Below are 20,893 nucleotides of genomic sequence, written 5' to 3'. Positions count from 1 at the left end.
AAATCCCGGAACGTGGATTTTTTGCGAAAAAAATCTATCCATAACCACCATCCCCATAATTAATAATATAAAATTTGAGAGTATCAGAGTAGTCTGAGGGTATCAACTTTGAGGGTATCAGAGTAGTGAATTCCCCACCGACCAACGCGACCTCCCCCACCCCCATCCCCTCTGGCGATAAGCGTCAATTGTGGTTATTGTTTACTTTCCCAAACCGGTTTTATCGTTGTTCCTGCCGGTTTCTTTCAATTTTCGAGAAGATAGGAATCTTGCCAGCCTTGGTCTGTCTGGTGATGGCCACGGAAACTAACTTATTGCTAGCGCAAGCGGGTGAGGGCCGTTACTACCTTATTACTAGCACGTGCGGGTGAGGGCCGTATTTCGCCCATTCATTTTCCAATTTCAGATTTCATGCTATTATTTTTTTCACAGAGTTGAGAGAAACTGGCAGGACCAGCGAGAAAACGGTCTAGGAAAGTAAACAATAACCACAATATTATTGACGCTTGTAGCTAGGGGGAGGGGGGAGGTCGGGTTGGTGGTCGGTGGGGAACTCACTACTATGCTCTCAAATATACAGATTTCATACTTTTAATTGTAAGGATGACGGTTATGGATGTTTCTTTCTTTCTTTTCTTTTTTTCGCGAAAAAATCGACGTTCCAGGGTATGTATAATTGAAGTTAAAAAACGAATGACACATACTTGAATTTTTTTCGCGAAAAAAAAAATCAAAGCTGGCAAGATGGGCTCTCGCATCTGTTGTACAGTCTTTTAGCTTGACAAGGTTTTCATCACCAGGGTAGTCGTAGCTTGGCCCACAAGCAGTACTTTTCACTATTTACAGTTCCTAAAAGCGCCCTAGCTTGTACGCGCAGGATTCCATACCGAAATGCCTGGCCAGGATCACGTGCGCGTTACCCACATCACCGAAGGGAATATCGAGTTACGGTTGATCAGTGTCACGCTGGCTTATTGATTTGAGCCGTCGCTGCTAAACACGAACACTCAAAACAACACGACAGGAACAAAGTCACACGCTTTTCTCCAGTGTACTGATCGACTACTTCATTTAAGAAGATAAAGGAGCTGTAAAGTATGATTAGCACTACTTTTTCCTGCGACATTGAAATGGTATGCAAATTTGTTGCACATATTTCGTAGGCTAACTGACCGGAATAACTATATTATTTTAGAGCAGAGTAGGAAAGAAATCTCGGATCTAAAAACATTGAATGGCTGTCTTCAGTCCGTCTGATTAGTTTTAGGGCCCAATATGTGATGTTTGAAAACATTCACGGGCTCCAGATGTCAAGTGTTTGTGAATCGGTTCTGATCTCATAATTCGTGACGTGAATTGCGAGCCGCAAGTATCGCACGCATATTCGATCTTCCTTGAGTGGGAAAGAGTTTGAATCAGAGCTTGAAACTTGGTACAAATAAAGTTATTTTCTTCGTCTTGCGATATATGAGATTTAATTTAGAGAAAATGACATACCAGAAACACTTTTATTTCAATGAAAATAAGCATTAGTTTCAAGGTCATTTTGAGTAGCGTACACAAATCTGCATGCTTTAGAAAGCAGCCAGCGAGTTTGGAATGTTTATTGTATTAATTCTCTTGCGAGATGGTTGGTCTAGGTTTGTGTAAAGTTTCAAGTTCATTGAGTTATTTTACCCCGTGAACGGGGCTTCGTCCTTTGACCTAAATTTTCGCGGTTTTCATCGGCCCGTGACCGCACCTTGGCCGCATTTCAAACTCTTGCAATTTTCTCAAAAAATAAAATACCTTGGAACTTTAAAATATGATTTTCGAAAATAGTTAATCCAAGGGTATCTTCAGACGAAATATCAGAAATTCGACCAAGCGGTCGCTGAAATGCAGTTCTCGATTCTTACAGGCAGCCGCTCTTAAAAGTATTTGTCCCACATTTTATGCGTATCAACTGTTGAAAGCGTCGTTACGAATGAAACAGCATGTTTGTTTTATGGAATTCTCCGTCTGTTTAAATGTTGCGTGACGACAGTTATTCCTGTAAGTTTAATTTTAATGCACAAATTGTTTAAATGCATACACAAGGAAAACGGCTTGAGTTCTTAAGAAATTTTTCGATAAGAAAATTTTGCAACTGGAAAGGATAGCTGATAAAGATCTCAGAAGAAGATTGCTCAACATTATTGTGAATAGAGCCACCAGGTTTGTATGAGCGGTTGCAAGGGCGTTTGTCTCTTGTCTGTATGGGGAGATTAACTTACGTGGAAAGACATTCAGGTCCTTATTCTCTCGTGCAAAAAATTGGCAAGTTGAGTTCAGTAGCACCGGGTGAACAATGTACTGGTACACTGAGATCTTGCAGAAACCACATGCATGTGCAGAAACCTTGGAAGGTATTATCACCTGTCACCCTTTACAATACAGATGTCCATGAACACCTGTATCGGTATGGTGGTTTCCCCCCATTGGTGGATGCCAAAATGGGGCTACTGGGAATACACCCTAAAACCCAACTGCAAGGGAGATACAGTACCAAATAGATCCCGGGATGGTAAATCAACCATGGTTTCTCTATGTATTGAACAGCCATTTCAAAGAAGACAATCCAAATTATCACCCCTTGATTACTGAAGTGTTTCTAGCAACTCGAGGATTAACCCAGCTGACCACACTACTCTGCAGTGTAATTATGTCATCAAAACATGACAATATACATCAGAACTGTAACATATTGCAATACTGTTTAATTGGTACATATTGTGTAACATAGTCAAGTGTAATTGGCATATTGTAAATTATGCAATTACTGCACGTTTTCACACACTAGCACAGTGTAATGACTGGCTGGAGTATTGCTGCGCCCTGCCTCTTTTATGTTCCAGTTCTCACCCCAGAGGTATGACAGACAATATCTAAATTAATGAAAGATAACTTCACCTCTTTAAAATGATGAGATTTATTACCAAGCATACATAATGAATTCAAAAGTCAATATTTGTGGCTCACTTGGCAAAGTTGAAGAGCAACTGAAATGCTGCTAACATCACCTCTCAACTGCTCACCATTTAGAAGAGATTAGAGAAGAAAAATCTGTTGTTGAGAGTATGACAGAAACATTTTAACTTAAGCAAAACAGAGAATTAGATCACCAGAACATCCACAGTTTGTTGACTCCCAGTGGGTAGTTGCTGTAAAGGGAGGAGATTCTACAGTGTACTTAAATGAAAAAATCTATAGGGAAGGTAACGATAAAGTGGAATGGAAGAAGTCTTACTGGTCTAGCCCTGTGAACTATGTGGGTCAGCTAGTCGTTGGTTACAGTATTTTCGTTTTTCGCTGCAGAACTTGCATCCGTGATCCCTCTTGATGACCAAACTTCAGGTAAAAGAGAGACCGAAACTTTCCTGTGATGTTTGGACGTCGAATAGCCAAATTGTTTGCGAATCCGCACAGACACGCCTTCACATAAAATCGCCGCCATGTTTGTTTATCAAAAATCGGTACTTAGTCTCGCTCGGCCAAATTTCTTAACTGGGGCGATCATACAAACTAGGTTCCAGGCCTCGCTGCTAGCCCCCCCTGGATTCAACTCTGCCGTAACTCTACCCAGCTGGTTGAGAAGACTGAAATGATATATTTCAAGGAATACCGATTGTATGAATGATATTTTGAACGTCATAAAGTTTACTTAGCTGTGTGAATAAAGATTAATGAAATCGATTTAATTAAACTAGAATAGGGTGCAAATTACAAACAGTTATTCCAAAAACCTCTTATGAGGGATTTCTTGCCATCATTGTATGTATTCCTATTCCGGGATAGAGTCAATCGAACGCACCCATTTAAATGTTTTTTTTTTTGTCCGAATCCAAGGGTAAAAACATGGTCCGAAGCCCTCCGAGGCAACTCTCTAACGGGTTCCAACCCCTAAGCTTCAGTTTCAGGCTTACCGTTGCTGTTCGTTCAGAGAAGTATAGTATTCACCACTGGCCGACCTCATTACCGGCGAAGTGATGTGACTACATCTATCTCCTAGTATCGAGTATTCGACGAGTATAATATTTCGCGCCATTTAATGATCTACAGACGCTGGTGCAGCGACACCTGGTAAATGTTCATTTAAAGAAGATGTGCAAGGCTAGGGAGAGAAATCCATCTGCGGGCAGAGAACATATTTTTAGATTAATGTTATTACTATTTTGTTGTTTTTTTTTTTTCGCAATTTATGAAAACCGTGGCCTTTAAGAAGAGAACTCTGCTGAAGTGAGGAAGCCTGACTTGTCATAAGCCTCGTGGTTTCTTTCAGGTTTTCTCGCCATTTATTTTCTTACATCAATTTTCTTCATTTTTTTCCATCTGTAAATGTTGCATATGGCAAAATAAATATTGTATTGTATTGTATTGTAACCCGTAGCTCAATGGGCGTTCTGTGACAAACATAATGTTTATTATACGGCACTGCGTTTTTCACGATTATAGCTAAGTGTAAAAAAGTATGGAAGTTTGGTTTCTGTATAAATGTAGCATTGCATTTTGCATGTTTTTAGCGGATTGGTTTCTGAGCGAATGTAGTATTGCATCCATTTTGCGTGATTTAAGCGGACTGAAAAGTAAGGGTCCGAATTTCGGATCCTGGGTTTCTGAGTGAAAATAGTATCGCATCCGTTTTGCATGATTCAAGCGGCTAAAAAATAAGGGTCCGAATATCGGACCCTTGGTTTCTGAGTGAATACAGCACCGGTCATATCTGAAAGCAGGGGTTAGTTAGAATCTTAATTACTGGGCCACAAATTTAGGTATCCGCTAAAATCGAGTAGCTTGCCATGCCCCAACCTTACAATTTTTGTCTGTTCGCCAGTTTTAAGAACTACAACTAACAATAATAAGTTGAAAAATTGCGATCCTCAAGAATAGGAAAAACGAAGATACGCTTTTAGTCTTGAAATTCCACCGAAAACGTGAGATAACTTTACTTTTTAAGACATGAAAAGAGGATTACGATATTTTACGACAAAATTATAGTGCAGAATAACTGCGAAAAAACTGAAAGGTCTATCATATATATTCGCGCGGAATTTTCGATTCTGGAAAAACTGAAAATGGTTTGGAAAGCGTTTAGATTAAATTGATATAAAGTTATAACAACCCACCACCGGCGAAGTGGCAAAAACCCCCATTCAGATTGTTAGAAGCGTAAGCACTGGGGTCGAGAATGCAAAAACCCCACAGCGCCACAACTCTTTCATTGCGTATGCGCGAAAAATGGGAATTGGGATTTGCATATTTTTGAACTGGAAAATGGGATTATTTTTCAGTTTATTTTTGAATTGGAACCAGCGAAAAGTTATACCGAGTAGGCGAATTATCAGTTCGTCTTATGTTGCCATACTTAACAATACAGATTTAAGAAAAACAATTCACAAATAAAACAAAGCCAGATGAAAGGGCAAGGGAACCTAGAAGAAACCGAAAGGCTTATGTAAAATTCGGTTTCCTCTCAAGATTAACCATAGGCTAACAAGAAAGAAAAATCAAAGATTACAACTGTTTAAGATTAATAATTATTGAAAAAAGAATTGTTTCAGTGAATAACCCAAACACGAAGTCAATCCTAGCAGCAGGGAAACCAGAGTCGCCTTGCAAATTACGCTATGGGGCCAGGAAACGCCAGCATGGGTAGGGGTTGGGGAATGAGCAGCTTTCAAGGGTGTCTTGCCTCCGCCTCTTGCTACAGTACATCATAAAAACAACAAAAAACAATCAGAAATCGCTTCAAATCGCATATCAGGCCCATCCTTCATTCACCTTCCTATTCTTCCATTTCAAGTTTTTTACGAAGGCTGAGAACATGGTTGGAGATATGCATTTCGCAGTAAGACATAGTTAAAGGATCAGACAAGTACAGCTTGTACATGTTAAACTCTAAACTGGGAGAGTAAAAGATTGGGCGATTATGATTGCATACAAACAAAGGAGCCTATACTGACATGTTCAAGAGAGATTTGTGCCGAAACTCAGTCCACAAAGGGGGGATGAGAGTAGAATTAGCCCCTTTCCAAGAAGAGTTCTCCTGAACGCGGTACATTTCATAATAGTTAAGGTGGTGAGACCAAGTTTCAACGTTTCATAGAACGCGTAATAAGTAGGCATGAGAACGTTTATGTACAATTTTTTGACAGTCCAGGCTTGTGGTATAAAGCGTAAGCTATTCCCCAGGTTCCTGCGTTGTCGGTTGATTTCTCGTCAGCCATCTACTGATTGAGCCCACCACAGAACATTCTTCTTCCTTGAAATGTGTCACCAGTCCTTTCTGTTGATTCGAATTAAAAAGAAAAAAGACTTAATTAGCAAGCAATTGATCTTAAAAAGTTTTAGGAGTGAATTTCTAGCTAAAACTGACGTATGTCTGGCGAATATTTTCGTATACCCCGACCGTCCTCATTTTAGTACGGTTAGTTTAGCGGCTATGTTCATACTATAACGGATAGCTTTTGTACCGGCACGAAAACCATAACAGATTGGCCCATTGTTCAGACGTGACACGATGATTTCGACACGATTTTTTGTGTCAGGGCGCTGCTGCGAGACACCTCAGTTTACCTTGAACAGGTCAGTAATTGATCTTATTGTATCTCAGTTGGTATACGCGCGGTGTGATTGGTCAATTTTGCGGGCCGTATTTCACTGTCCGCTAAATTTGAAAGTTTCCTTTCCCGCGCGCCATGGTATATGAGCCATTATGCCATGCCCGAGAAATTCAAATTGTCTTCTGGTTATTCTTGCGAAACGAAATCAGCAAGATCTAGCAATATTTCTTGATTGGTTTTAATACGGGAAATTATTCCACTCGCGCTTGCTGAATATTCATGAGATAATTTATAGCCAACTCGGTGCGCTATCTATCATCTCATATCCAACGCGTGCTCGTGGAACAAAGGCTAATGGAGAGGGAATAAGACCAGCTTGGATTTTCCGAAAGCGAACAGGAGTAGGTGGCTTCGGGGAAAGGAATTAACTGAAACTTCAACTTGAGAATCCGAACAGATGAAACTGTGTTAGCGCACACACATATCCTTTTTGAAAGTCTGAGAATTCATCTCGAAATTAAACAGAAAACGAACTGAAATGTAAGTTTAAACTTTTTTCTTAAATTTTAACGTTGACTACCTCGATCGAATGTGAGTCAAACATCGGGGTTAGTTTTTCGGTGCTGCATCAGTGGGGCAGTGGAAACGAATCAGTTTGGTTTTATCAACAGAGAGATTCAGGTACTGCATGACATTTGGAGCGTTAAGGTGGCACGCTGTTATGTTACACCAGTTAAGCTGGCGATTTTATACGCCGATCGCGGCGAATTTGATCGCCAGCAAAAATCGCAAGCGATTTTCGCCACCGATTGATGCAGACACAACTGGCGATTTCTTTTGCCGACCGATCGGCGATGTGGCACTTCAACCTTGTTCCCGGGCTCCATCGAGGGACATTCTGAAAAATCATGTGATAAAATCGCCCGATCTGATTGGTTGACTTTACTGGCGATTTACAGCGATAAGCGTAGAAAATCGCGGGAACGGGTACACTTAGCCAATCCAGATTTCGGCGATTTTATACGCCGATCGCGGTGATCGGCGAAAATCGCAATCGCCGCACCGGGCACACCTGCAGATTTTCGCCGATCGCGGCGATCGGCGTATAAAATCGCCAGGTGTGTCGCCGGCTTTAAGTCAATTTTGCTTTCAACTCTTCTCGCAATGTTGTAGCGACACAAGTTGCACGGATCGTTGCCTAGTGTAACATGCCATGAAATTAGCATGCCTCACAATTTTTTGTTGCCGCAACAGTTGCGAAAAGTGGAAGTCAGTTCTACTTAGTGTAACAGTGACTGCAACAGAAACATTGCGATACATGTTCATTGCAGGGGCATGTTACACTAGTTGCGGTTCGTGCAACTTGTGTTGAAACGGAGAAACGAAATTGCGAGGCACGTTGCAAGAAAAATTGCCAAGTGTAACAGCGCCTTTAGCCCTTAGTCAGAGCGAATGCTGGCTAAGGGCTAAAGCGAGTAAGGTGAGCACTCAATCTGTTGATGAAGCCCCACGAGGATAACCTGCCATCAAGATCGGCAATCTTTAGCAGCGCTCTTCGTTATAGTTTTCCAAGCAAACGAAGATAGAGCTTGATGGCAGCCAGCCTGCTTGAGAAAAACTGGCAAAAATACCAACGTTCCGACAACCATACAAACAACACGTGAAACACACGTGTAATAAGCACAGACGATTCCTTATATCTCAGACTGCAATTAGCCGAAAAGCGAAGCACAAATTAAGGCGAACAGCAAGAGATATTAAAAGCAAAGTAAGTCAAGTAATGAACGCATTTTATCTATGCAAAAGCCAGTACGCTTGCTGTTGGCTTCTTTCAGTGACAAAGCTTCAAAGAGCACACGAGCCAGAGTGCTGTCTGTTGTAGACTGTGCAATTAAATGTAAATGAGTGTTTTGAAGCAGGGCCGGTATCCATTTGTTCAAACAAATGCACGCGAGCTATGTTATGAGATGTCATCATATACTATTAAAGTAATGGTAAAACAAACAAACCCTCCTCAAATCTTTACACAAGTGGAAAGTAATAACCCCAGTAGCGAAAAATACATCTTTAGCCATGAATATATATTATGTCGGAATCACTCACCCATCCACCGTTCTGTCTGATCCATGGACTTAACCGTTTAGCAGAAAACTGCCCCATCCAGCCGGATACACTGCGGACAAATCTCGTATCTCCCGCTTGGGTAAAATCATAAGCCAGCGCGCCTGCAAATGCGTACACTGCTACAATCCGAGCCCAACTAATGCCCGAGGCAATAATCTGTTCCGAGACACGATTGAACATATGACAGACAAGAATACCGAGATTTATTCTGAAATTCAATTGTTCTAAGACGTTGTTGTAGAGTTTAGGATAGTTGCTCTCCAGTAATGTTCCAACTTCGCACAATGTCTGTACCACATCTTCGGAGCAGATCGCTGAAGATGCTAGATCCTTTCTCCGGCTTTTCGGGTTGTAGAAGCATAACTCTGAGCGCGTGAATCTAGCTTCGATGTACCTCTGGCATAGGAAAGCAGCTTGTTCTGAGATTTCAATTTCTTCCGCAGATTGATTATGTGCTGTTAATCTTCTCCGCTTTGGAAATAGAAAATCAGTGATAGTTCGCCAGGCGCAAACCAAAAAATTCCAAACGATTGCGAGCATTATTGGATATTGATGCCTTTATCCGCGTACTCACCGCCTCGTGTTGTCGTTTGCACAGGTCAAATAATTTTAACAATGGCGGTCTCCAGTATCCTATTATATTGAATATTTAGACCACTTAAAAATTAGCATATGAATGAGCGGGTCGGCTTGTTGACTTTGCTGTGTGGCATTCAGTATACACACCGGCTGGCAAAACAATCAATACAAAGAAGAAGAAGCAATTCAAGTGTTGGCGATGACTGAACTGAAGTTACAATGGAGACCGGTTTCTTGTGACCTTTCCATTCAAGAATAAATCATTAATTACTTGTAAGGGTGTCCACTGGAAACGCAAGTGATCCAATTTCAGTCAGGCTTGCGAACTTCACGCAATTCAATATAATATACAACAGAGACAGGACCACAAAAACTCTTCATTAATCATCGACTTTGTTCCCTGATTAGCCCACACAATGCAAAAGCGTATTTTGCGGGCAAGAAAGCACTTAGTTTGCTTTCATGTTAATTCGTGGTTAAGGCGAGTGAAAACGGCTGCTAAGGGGGCGATCCACCCAGTGAACAGAGCTAAACACACGAACCCACGCTTGCCTGCCTCCAAAACGCTTGTAATACGGACTACTCCAGAAAAATGCTCGAGCAATAAAAAGCTATTAAAAATAACAAGCTGATCGATGATGTGCTTCGTGGGAAAATTTGGACTTCAAGCCCCCACGGGGGGAGGGTACTCCCCTATATAAGCTATATAGGTATGTGCCGCCCCACAGGGTGTGGTTTTTGAACCGTTTTGGTCTGAAAACGGGTATAGATTTTGACCATTATGGTCTTAAATCGGGTATGGTTTTGAAGGGAATCACGAGAGCGTATAAACGTATTTGTCTCTTCAACTCTAAATGAATAGAAGAGAATGAGAAGTATCCAAAATATGTCATTCGAACTGGATTTTCGGGTGAATTTTACTAATTCTTGACTTCGGCATTGATGCGAAGCTTTTAAAATTACGTTACAACAAAGCTCTGAAAACGGTTATGGATTTTAGAGGCCTGCTTCTGAAAACGAGTGTGGAAGATGGCATGTTTTGGTCTGAAATAGGGTCAGGATTTGGAGAACCGGGCGGAACACCCCTACCGAGAATTCCTAGGAGTTCCGTTTACTCTTTCGGCCAAAAAGTAATGTCCTTTATAGACTGCGAGCAGTCTTACTTTTTCCTCAGATCAAGCGCTAAGTGACGGCAAAATTATGCAAATTAAAAAAGTGAACGAGGAGGGATTGAGGAGAGGGAGGAAAAAGTTCGAGCGCTACAGAACTTTGGTGAAAAAAAGAGACTGCGGGCAGTCTGTCCTTTATATTCCAGTATAGTTATCCGGATCGGATTCTGTCTGCACCGAATGAAGAAATCGATCAAGTATACTTGATTTTATGAAAGCAATATCGCAAGGCGAGTAAATTTGAAAGGGGCGCGAAAAAATATTTTTACTGACCTGTAAACGCAATCGATGTTCTTTCGGTCTATATTCGCTTCATCAGAAACAGGAGAGGATGAAAGAGAAGAGTGCTAACCCCCCATATAGGCTCATTTCACCCTCTCTTTGCTTAAGACAAACTCACAAAGGATGAGTAACCGCTAGCTTCGCGATCCGGGAGGGCCTGGGCACAAGGCTCCCTGCCTGACAAGTTTCATGCAGAAACATCTTCCTCCAACACACGGACACGTTCAATCTTTGTTTAATTAACCTTTTTTTCCAAAAAGCACATATGCTTTGAAAGCTCACATGTTTTATAAATGAACGTTACATATGAGCTGGAAAGAATAAGGATTCTGATGGTGTGGTTAGTCCATCCTGATAATCATGCCCCTCTCTGGCGGGAGGACGGGCGTGTTAAAAATAAAGCGAAATTCCCATTTGGTAACAAGGCTTTTTTCAACTAATAAAATAGAAAACTAAAATCGAATTTCCATTAATTGTATAAAATAACTACGTGGAGATACAGAGCTAAATTTGAGGGAGTGAGAACTGCCTCACTCAATATGAAAAATAGATAAAATTTAAAAAGAGTAAAACGTTTACATCCCTTTATTGTATAACGATTACCTGACAAGTTATATACAATAATTATTACAAGTCCAGGTCGCCGCGTTTACAAGCTTGCTTAAAGGATGGGCCGTACAGCGATCCCGTGTATATTCTCTCAGGCGAAGGAGGTAAGATGATTGTGATTGACATAAAGTTTCTTGTCTCGTTGACAATAGACTATGAAGCAGAAAGGCTAGGAGAAAATGGCAAATCATCAGTAACTGACCTCTGACGGTCCATAATTCGCGGATTCAAGAGGTACTTTTTGTCCCACTTCACATTTATAAGATAACAGATAATGTAACGTTTAATCCCATACTTAACAATGCACGCAGGCTACGAGTTTAAACCCTTTGGGCACAAATAAGAGAAAATAAGGGGACAGAGAGGGAGACCCCCAGTATAGCCCTTGGGATATGTGAATTTCACTTAAGTTATTTTTAGACGTTGTGAAAGCGGAACTCTGTTTCCCGAGACGTCCGCAAACATATCTAGACTCCTGTAAATGTCATTTACGAAAGCCATACTGAAATATTCAACAGCCGCCATTACACAATGCGACGATGGCACGCTCCGGTGACTTCCTGTGACGTCACATAGACGATGTCTACAAACAAATTAACTAAAATTCACATATTCCTGCCAAAGCCCCTAGCTTCCCTCTCTGTCCCCTTATTTTGTCTTGGTACAACGTGGCCACCTAACTACACCTACCTTCTCGGTGACCATGCAGGAGAGATCTTAGAACCTGGACACTGTTGCTTCATTCTGCTGTATAGGTTGCACTGAGGAGGTTTTACTGTTCCTTGAAAATTTTACTGTTCATGGCATTACAATTTTGGCATGTACCATAATTTCCATATGCTATATCAAAGTCGATTTTCTGCACTATCTAAATATACATAGGTTACTTTGTTAAATTCTGTCGAGAATTCGAAGCAACTGTCAAATTTTGAAGGCAACCTTAAGCTCGGCGAGGACATTTTTGTCGTCCCATGTTGGCCATGTACCAGTAAACTGAAAAGGGTTTTTTTTATCCGATTAATTTCTAAAACGTCCGCGCCTTACAGAGGAAGAAACAAAACGCCAGTGATGGCCACGGCGCGATTGCAGGCAAATAAATACAAGCTACCTATTTTACTGCATTTATATAATTAAAACTGTTACGTTTTTTCTTTGTTTTTCTCGTCGAAAAAAAATGGGGGTAACTCTTATCAAATGTCAGGCGACTGTTATCGTTTGTTCGATTCATGTACCACGTGACGTGTTTTGTCCAATGAAAACGCGCGGAAATTAATGGAGTCAACCCTTTTTCAAGTATCTTTATTTTTAGAACGGACCTTATAAGAGACCTCTGGAACGCCTACAGTTAAAATACGCAAACAAAAAAGAGCAATGACAATTAAATTATCAAATGTCATACCTTTTCGCAAGAAAAAAAGGTCTAAAGAGAAATATGCTCGGGAAATTTTTGAATGAAGCAATTTATAAATATAGAGGATTCTAGCCATGGCCTCTTGCTCAAACACATGACATCATCGATTGACACACGCGCAACCCATTTCTAATCTAATCTGTGGGGAAACGAGCGCCCACAATCATCGATGCATGTGGCTTGTGTCTTGAGTATAGTCTTTCAATAGACGCGTATTTAGATCTCGTGATGCTTTGTTTGATCACTTTCTTCTTTCCTGTGTTTAAACCAACAAACTCGATTTACAACGCAATTTCCTAGTGAATTAATTTAGCCGGAATTTTCATCAAATCTGACTCCGCTGCGCCCTGTGGTTCGGACGCTCTACCATTAAGCTACAAGACACTGATCAGGGGCGCTAAGCCATTAAACTGGCCCTAACCTAACCCTACCCTAACCCTCCGTAAAGTCACCTTTACCTTACCATGAATTAGACGCCCACAAATATCCTACATACGCTAGGATCTGAATGTCGGTGAGTGACATACGCGCATTGATTCATCCTTGTCCTACGCGGCCGGGATGCTGGTCCCACGAACCCAGTTTAATAGCCTAGCGCCTACAAGTCTCTTGCAGCTCAGTGGTAGAGCAACCGAACTAGTAATCGGAAGGTCATAGGTTCGACTCCTGTTGTGAGGACTCGGACTTTTGTTTTCTGTTATGCCAGTGTCACCTTCATTTATTCACTAGGCTTAATTAAAACATAACACAACATTCCTTTCAATGTTTTCTTTTGTATCCTATTCTAGTTCCAACGTCACCTCCTGGTAATGTGAACGCCTACAATACGAGTTCAACCAGTATATACGTCAAGTGGTCTCCTCCGGAAGCTACCACAATTATGGGAGTACTTGTTGGTTATGAAGTCTCGTTCACACCGGCTTCGCTAAATGCATCAGCCACCCGTCGGCTTATGTTGTGCGCCTGCAATACATCGGTGGAGCTGAGAAATCTTTCCATTTACACTTTGTATAACATCACTGTCGCTGCCTTCACTAAAGTTGGTATTGGAAACGAGAGTACCATCACACTTACTCGGACCGACGAGGATGGTTGGTATCTGCTTAAATGACGTCTTGGTGTTGTATGATTCAATAATGAAAGGGATCCTTGTTCTAGTCTTAAATCTTCCGTTCCATATACCTTATTTGTGGGTCATTTTTGCGAGTCGTTTCTCGTGAGCCCTGATCTCAAAACAAATGCACATTTTTTTTTAATTTTAAGGCCTTTAATAAAGCCTTCGTTTTCTCTTAAACCGTGAAAAACAAAACCCTACCGAATTGTGTCTGCCAATTTTGTGAAAATATTGCCGGTACTTAATCGTTTATTTGATAATGATGGTTGTTCAACTCATTTTGTTGTCTTCCTCCTCGCGAACCAGTATTTTTAAAAATTGATCTTGGCGCTTTCCATTCTTGAAACCTCAACCAAAAATTCCCCACATTTCTGGTGCGGAGTACATTGACTTGACTTGACTTATTTCCGTGACCCCAAGGGAGGAAATGTGCCGGAAATTCTTCTTCGCCATGCCACACGGTCACGTGCAACCACTGCCGCTTCACTCGACGATTTGAAACCCAAAACTGTCCTTTCTTTCTCTACGGTTTTGCACCAGGTCTCTCTCGGTCTGTCACGATTTCTCTTTCCCTCCGAAGCCCAGGTTAATGGTGTCTTGGGGTTGGCATCCATTCTGAGAAGGTGGCCAATGAACCTCCAGCGCCGCCGGTAGATTTGCTCACTGATACCACTGATGTTAGCCCGTCAAGGATCTCTTCAATGGGTACTTTCATACGCCAATAGCTCTTCATTAGCCTTCTCAAATTCTTATATAGGAATACATCCAGTTTGGTTCCGTCGTTCTTAGTTATACGCCATGTTTCACACCCGTATAGTAGTACAGCTATAACATTCGACTTAAAGACCTTCAGCTTAGTATACATTTTCAGTTGGCTGCTCCTCTGTATATTTCTGAGCTTGCTCAATGCTGTTCTGGCTTTTCAAAGTGGGCTTTTGATGTCTTCTTCTGAACCTACTTTCCGAGTCACTGTTCCTCCTTGATAAACAAACGGAGAAGATTACATTTTGGACTTTTGAGTATACCGTGCGAGGTTGTTCCAACGTTTCGGAAAATCGGAACAACCAAAACATTCCGTTACATTCCACCATGCATCGAACGCCCTAAAGCTGACAAGTATTAAACAAAGATGCATCCAAACCAGTCGCTCGACACTTTGTCCTGACTATTCATTGTTACAATTTTAAGACCTAAATTTTTCGAAGCTGCAAACCTAAACGCTCAACCGAATGGAAAGTGCCCCCCTAGCCTAGACACAGAGTCACCAAGAAGAACTTGAGAGCAGAATTATCTTGAAATCACACGCACTTGAAAGCAGAATTATCAAACACACTAGGGCTCATGAGTGATACAATACGACGCCTTTCTAGATAGTAATGATTTTCTTATTCAGTTGAAGGGGCAGGAGGTCTAGTTGAAAATTATAGGGCTAGTTATTTAAACAGAGTGTAACTTAGGCCGCGGCGTAACACAATCAGTGGGCCTCCAAATCTGTGTATAAGTGTTATTTTAAGTAAATAAATAGTTTCCTAGTCTGGAACACAAGCCTCCTTGTTGCCGTCAGCAGCGGACAGTGTTTAGATATGACTGTTGGCAAAATTGAAAATGGCTTAGAACGTGGTTTTGTTAAACATTGTCTAAACTGTCTTTTAATAACTGAACCATAGTGTATAAAGTTTTCACCAATTTAACTTTCGTTTATCTCTTTGAGGCTTTTAGCAGTCCACAACACCTTAGCTTCGTAAGTTTGTAGCTCAAGGCCCCAACAATCTATCGTTTTGTCATACTTATTACCAAGAAAAGGAGGGTAAGGATTAACAATTTTAGGGCATCGAGAAAAACGTTACGAGCTTGTAAATTTCTAATACTAGTTTAAAAGGATAATTGAAAAGCAATGTTTGAAGTTAATTAAGCGTCAAGTTTCAAATTTTCTTTATTTCCACATACTAATTTAGAACATTAATCCAAGGAACAGGAATTAGAAAAATGTGCAGGTGAAAACCAAAACGAAAACCCATGGGATTAAAAGGAGTTTACTCACCTGATCTCATACTTAACAAAAGATATCATGCATAGATATCACATCATGGACTTCTCAGTGTTTGTCCCAAAGATCTGTTATTCTCTACGCAAAGATTGCGGCAAGTTGCAAACGTTCTCTTTCGATCGTTGCCCTGTTTAGTTAATGTCACTTTATTGTCTTATGCAACACCATCTTGAATTTTGTTCTCCGCAGTACCAGGAGCAGCTCCAAGAAACGTGACAGCGGTGTCCAAAAAATTCAACAGCATCCACGTGACCTGGAATCAAGTTCTTGAAAAACAACGACATGGTATTATCATTAAATACGAAGTAATGGTGTTGCAAGGGGCAAGGAGCAAAACTGATAATTACTCCAAAAACTACACTGATGCCGATATAAAAGGCTTGCGAATGATGGAGACTTACCAAGTGCAGGTCCGTGCTTATACACGGATTGGACCGGGTCCTTACAGTCATCCTGCCAAAAATGTAACGACAATAGAAGAAGGTATTTGCAAATTAATAATACCAGTACAAGTAGTAGCAGTGGCAGTAGTATTGGCAGTGGTAGTTGCCCCTTGGAGTCCCCACGTACTAGTACTTGCAGTTGAAGTATGCAGTTCTTATACTGGATGAAACATCGACTTTGTCTGAACAAGGCGCGGACGGAATATTACAAACTGGGTAATGATGACGTAGTATCAAGTGAATTCCCAAACAAAATAAATGGCTAATGATGACGTACACCCTTGGGTGGTAATCGACAAATACACATGGGGGGGGGGGGGGGGGAGAGGAGGGTCCAAAGCTATAAAACTGCATTATTACACAGTCGAAAATCAGGGATCAATATTCTGCTTGTCATTCTACGCCCCTGAAACGTCGAGAGAAATGCCGAAAACAGAGAGTTTACACAGTAGTCTGTCTAAAGCGGCGAAATCATCCTTCGAGGACGCCCAAAGGACTATTCGACGGCTTAAAGAGAGGATTTCGGAGAGTTCACGAAAGCAAAGCGAAGAGGGATTTGCTATTGAGAGATATCATTCGAACAGCAGACTCTTTTCTGAAATGCTTGAGCGCTTCTTCCAACTACTGAAGTAACTTATACATGCTTGATTGCGAATTTGCACTGAAATACGGTTTTAATCAACAACATCTCAGCTCATTTTGATTGTCTGTATTCTAAAGGGCAATGGCTACAAGCAAGAAAAAAAAAGGGGGGGGGGGGGAAAGAGGGAGACCCCCAGTATAGCCCTTGGGATATGTAAATTTCACTTAAGTTTAATTTTTTGACGTCGTGAAAATGGAAGTCGGTTTCTCGAGACGTCCGCAAAGGTATCTAGACGCCTGGTAATGCTACTTAGGAAATCCATACTGAACGTTATACAACGCGACGTTGGCACGCTCCGGTGGCTTCCCGTGACGTCGCACTGAATGTTTGCGGACGTCGGGAAACCGACTTCGTTTAGACAATGTCTAAAAATAAATTAAGTGACATTTACATATCCCAGCCAGCGCCCCCTAGTTCCCCCTCTCTATTCCCTTATTTTCTCTTGCTACGAGCCAATCAAAGCGCGGGAATTTTGACAGTTATTGAAAATGTCCTTTACCAAATTAAACTGAATTCATACTTTAGCGGAAGAGTTAATTGTGTAGGGAAGTGCAATTTCGGTTGAATTTATAAATTTGTGACGCTACACCGTATTGAAAGTAAAATTCTAAGCTTTCGACTCTGCTAGAGCTTTGTTCACAGTGATTTCGTCAGGTCATGCGACATTTGACCCCAGCCTTGTCCAGATTACTGGAAGGTTGTATCTCCCCACCACCTCCCCCGTCACTGTTGACGTCATCTGTTTGGTTAATTTTGTTTTCAGCTCCTTCTGTTATCCCCACGAATATTACTGCGATTCCAATCAGCAGCACCGCCATCAACGTGACATGGGATATAGAAGCCCCAGAAAAAGGGTTCAAGCTCAAGGGGTACGTGGTGGAATACAGAGCCTTAGAAAATTGTACCAATCAACATGCAAAAGAACAACGCGTTTCCGGAGAGTCCGTAAAGGTGGCTAGTCTCACGAGTCTTTGTGTTTTCACGAAATACGAAATTAAGGTAGCTGCAAGATCGGAAAACTTGACAGGAAACTTCAGCAAGCCAAAAAATGTTACCACTCGAGAAGGAGGTAAGATGTGTGTGTTTAGTGAGGGCTTTGATTGATTGCGTAAAGGAACTGGAAAATACAGTTCTCAAACTCATAAATAATTCATGAAGAGAAAACAAAGGAAATCACTACCATGAAGGAGGTTTGGAAATGTGATCTTAATTATCATAAAAATTTTGTGAACTTTTGCTTCAAATTTCTCCCAGAATTATCGATAGTTTTGAAAAGCTATATCAAACACTCGAAAGAGCGTTTCCTCCTATTTCCAAATACCTCGAAGTTGGTTAGAAAAACTCGGCTGCGCCTCGTTTTTCCAACCTACTTCTCGGTGATTGGAAATCGGAGGAAACACTCTTCCTCGTGTTTGATCTTTGACTTAATGTCGTGGAGATGAGAAATGTCTCTTCCTCATGATAAAAGCTCCATGCTCCTATTCAGACGTCACAACAAAATGAAGGTTACCGTAAAATCTCGTAATCCCTTCCTTCCGTTAATTGTACATTTCATGAGAGGCCTCATTGAAATGGGTCTTTAAACTCATTAATAATTCGTGACGAGAAAAAAAAAAAAAGAAAATCGCTAAAGTGAAAAGGAGGTTGGAAAATTTGGCGAACTTTTCAGTGCTTTGATTTTCCCCGAGAATTATTGATGTTTGAGAATTTTTCAAGCGCTCGTGAGTGAAGTTAGTCAAAAATACAAGGTTGCACCTCGTTTTCTCAACCCGGTTATCAGTGTTTTGCAATGGGCCCTTTGCAACTATCTGTCACATGGTACAAGATCCGCCCTGTTGGGACGCAAGTTACGCACTGGGACATCCAAAACAAAGAAAAATCAAATTTGACTGGATGAAATCGCTTTGTTTTGGATGTCCCAGTGCGTAGCTTGTATCCCAACATGGCGGATTTTGTTAACATGTGACCGTTAGCTGCAAAGGGTCCATTGGATGAAACACTCTTTCTCGTTAACAATTAGATTATGAGCTCGAGATTTCTATCGCGTGATAGCTGATGAGGGCGCAGCCCGAAACAGCTATCACGCATAGAAATCGAGAGCGAATAATCTAATTGTTTTAGTATAAATCTACTGGTCGTTCAAAACTAAACAAGTAAATTAATTATATCCTCATCGCAGACACTTCGAAAACGCGACGAAGCGGCCGCCATTTTGTTGAAAACCGCTACTCACTATCTATCACAGAATAGATAGCGAGTAGCGTAGCCAATCAGAGAACGGCATTCGTGATAGAACACTAGTAGATTTATACTAATTTGTGATATATTACTTCGAGGTACATAACCTGTTGATAGACTGGCTTCATCATATCCAAAAATAACCGAGAAAGTTGTGTCACCCACAACTTATAAACAGGAGCTCCCGACTGTTTCGTTCCCTCCCGTCCATCCCTCTTCTCTTGCCCCCCCCCCCCCTCCCCCACTGTTTCACCCTCAAAGCTCTGTTCAATGTTTTAACTAGATTAGTCAGTATATTTTTCCTCAACAACTTTCGTTTCTGGTTGGACATAGAAGGCATTTCTTAAAGCACGTTAAAGGGGAACCACACTAGACTGAGAATGCTTGGAATGGCATTGTCACATTTTTTTATTTTGGAATGGTATTTTTTTTTTAGTGGTTTATATTTCAGTCATTCTAATTGTTCCCATTCTGTTCATGCATTCCCAATCAAGAAGAGAAGAAACGAAACCATCAACCTAAGTCTGCTCTGAAAATTTTGTCTACCTTTCTCAGTACCCCAAGCACCTCCACAAAACGTGAGGGCCGTCCCTGAGTCCGTGTCAAGCATACGAGTCTACTGGAACCATGTACCTGGGCCAGATCGCAATGGTAACATCACTGGGTATAACATTGAAGTGAAAAACAGCAGCAGCTGGATGAAAAATATCAGCATTCCCGGGGGAGACAATCTCACAGCTGTGATAGACGGGTTGGAAATGTTTGTCACTTACTCCATCAGGGTGCAGGCCTCCACGATAGCAGGCTCTGGGCCTTTAAGTGGGCCTGTTAATCAAACAACGAATCAGACAGGTGAGGTAGTATATATAAAACAATAAATGTTTATTTTCAAAAAAATAACATGAGTACTGGCTTGCTTGCCCCGCAAATAGCTACAGAAACTAACACCAGAAACTGACAAGTTCAAACTACTACGACACTAATTTTACATAGTAATACAAATTTAAAGTGTTTCACAATATTTCACAGTATTTAACAATACTAAAAGAAGGACCCGTAATTTCTAAGTAGAATGATTTTATAGTCAAAAACAGGTGGAAAAAAATGTGTCTGAGAAATATATTTATTTAGCAAGTCCAACTTTTTTAATCATCGAAGGTATTTGATAGATAATTAACAATTATTCCATGAGCGCGCGTTCGCGCCTCGTTGGCTATAACTAATCTCATATCCAAAAAGCGCGAATGGAATGATTTTTTTTATTAAATTCTCCACGTTTGGACATTGCTGTTGAAGTTTACTGAATTTTTATATTTTAAGAAAAAATTTCTTTCAAATTTAAACGACCGGATGTTGAGACAACCTCCGACCAAAGCGCGCGAAACCTAATGATCACGTGACACGCGCAGCGCTTTGCAAATGGAGTTGAATGAAAAATCGAAAGCGAAGAAAATCGGACACAGTCGGACATCTAGAAACGGACATCAAGAAACGTTTAAATGTACGAATTATAACCTTTCTGAGACTAGCATTCAAGTGCTTTTGAAGTTCCAGCTCATCGAGAAGCGTAATAGTTTTGCACATTTGAGCAAATGTTCTGCTGTGTGGTGCCAAGCGAAGGAAGAGATCAGGGCAAGGACGGCTTTTTTCATG

General features: G+C 41.1%; 2 protein-coding genes across 2 annotated transcripts in view; one reads left to right on the top strand and one right to left on the bottom strand.

The window, feature by feature from the left end:
• Positions 1-5,765: 5,765 nt before the first annotated feature.
• LOC146469664 (bcl-2-related ovarian killer protein homolog B-like) lies at positions 5,766-9,812 on the bottom strand. The gene is made up of 2 exons (XM_085122935.1): positions 8,685-9,812; positions 5,766-6,304 (listed from the first exon to the last, which is right to left on the bottom strand). The coding sequence occupies exons 1-2, from the start codon at positions 9,243-9,245 to the stop codon at positions 6,200-6,202; spliced, it is 666 nt and encodes a 221-aa protein (XP_084979061.1). The 5' UTR covers positions 9,246-9,812; the 3' UTR covers positions 5,766-6,199.
• Positions 9,813-11,405: 1,593 nt separating this feature from the next.
• The window catches only part of LOC146469663 (receptor-type tyrosine-protein phosphatase F-like), a 31,639-nt gene continuing 22,151 nt past the window's right edge, over positions 11,406-20,893 (top strand). The window contains exons 1-5 of the mRNA XM_085122982.1: positions 11,406-11,448; positions 13,544-13,846; positions 16,106-16,399; positions 17,766-18,071; positions 19,796-20,092. Of these exons, the coding sequence (XP_084979108.1) occupies positions 13,636-13,846; positions 16,106-16,399; positions 17,766-18,071; positions 19,796-20,092 (1,108 nt within the window). The 5' untranslated portion in view covers positions 11,406-11,448; positions 13,544-13,635. The remainder of the gene's footprint in view (positions 11,449-13,543; positions 13,847-16,105; positions 16,400-17,765; positions 18,072-19,795; positions 20,093-20,893) is intronic.

Source organism: Pavona decussata, unplaced genomic scaffold (genome assembly GCF_977016875.1).
Source record: "Pavona decussata unplaced genomic scaffold, jaPavDecu1.1 SCAFFOLD_120, whole genome shotgun sequence".
Taxonomy (NCBI): Eukaryota; Metazoa; Cnidaria; class Anthozoa; order Scleractinia; family Agariciidae; genus Pavona; species Pavona decussata.
The sequence above is the reverse complement of the archived record's forward strand: the minus strand, read 5'-3'. Positions and strand labels throughout refer to the sequence as shown.

Bases quoted from the DNA above. Each gene is read 5' to 3' on its own strand.
- LOC146469664 (XM_085122935.1), bottom strand. From the start codon at position 9,245: ATGCTCGCAATCGTTTGGAATTTTTTGGTTTGCGCCTGGCGAACTATC. The intron at 6,305-8,684 runs GTGAGTGATTCC...TCGAATCAACAG, and splicing joins TCAGACAGAACGGTGGATGG to AAAGGACTGGTGACACATTT.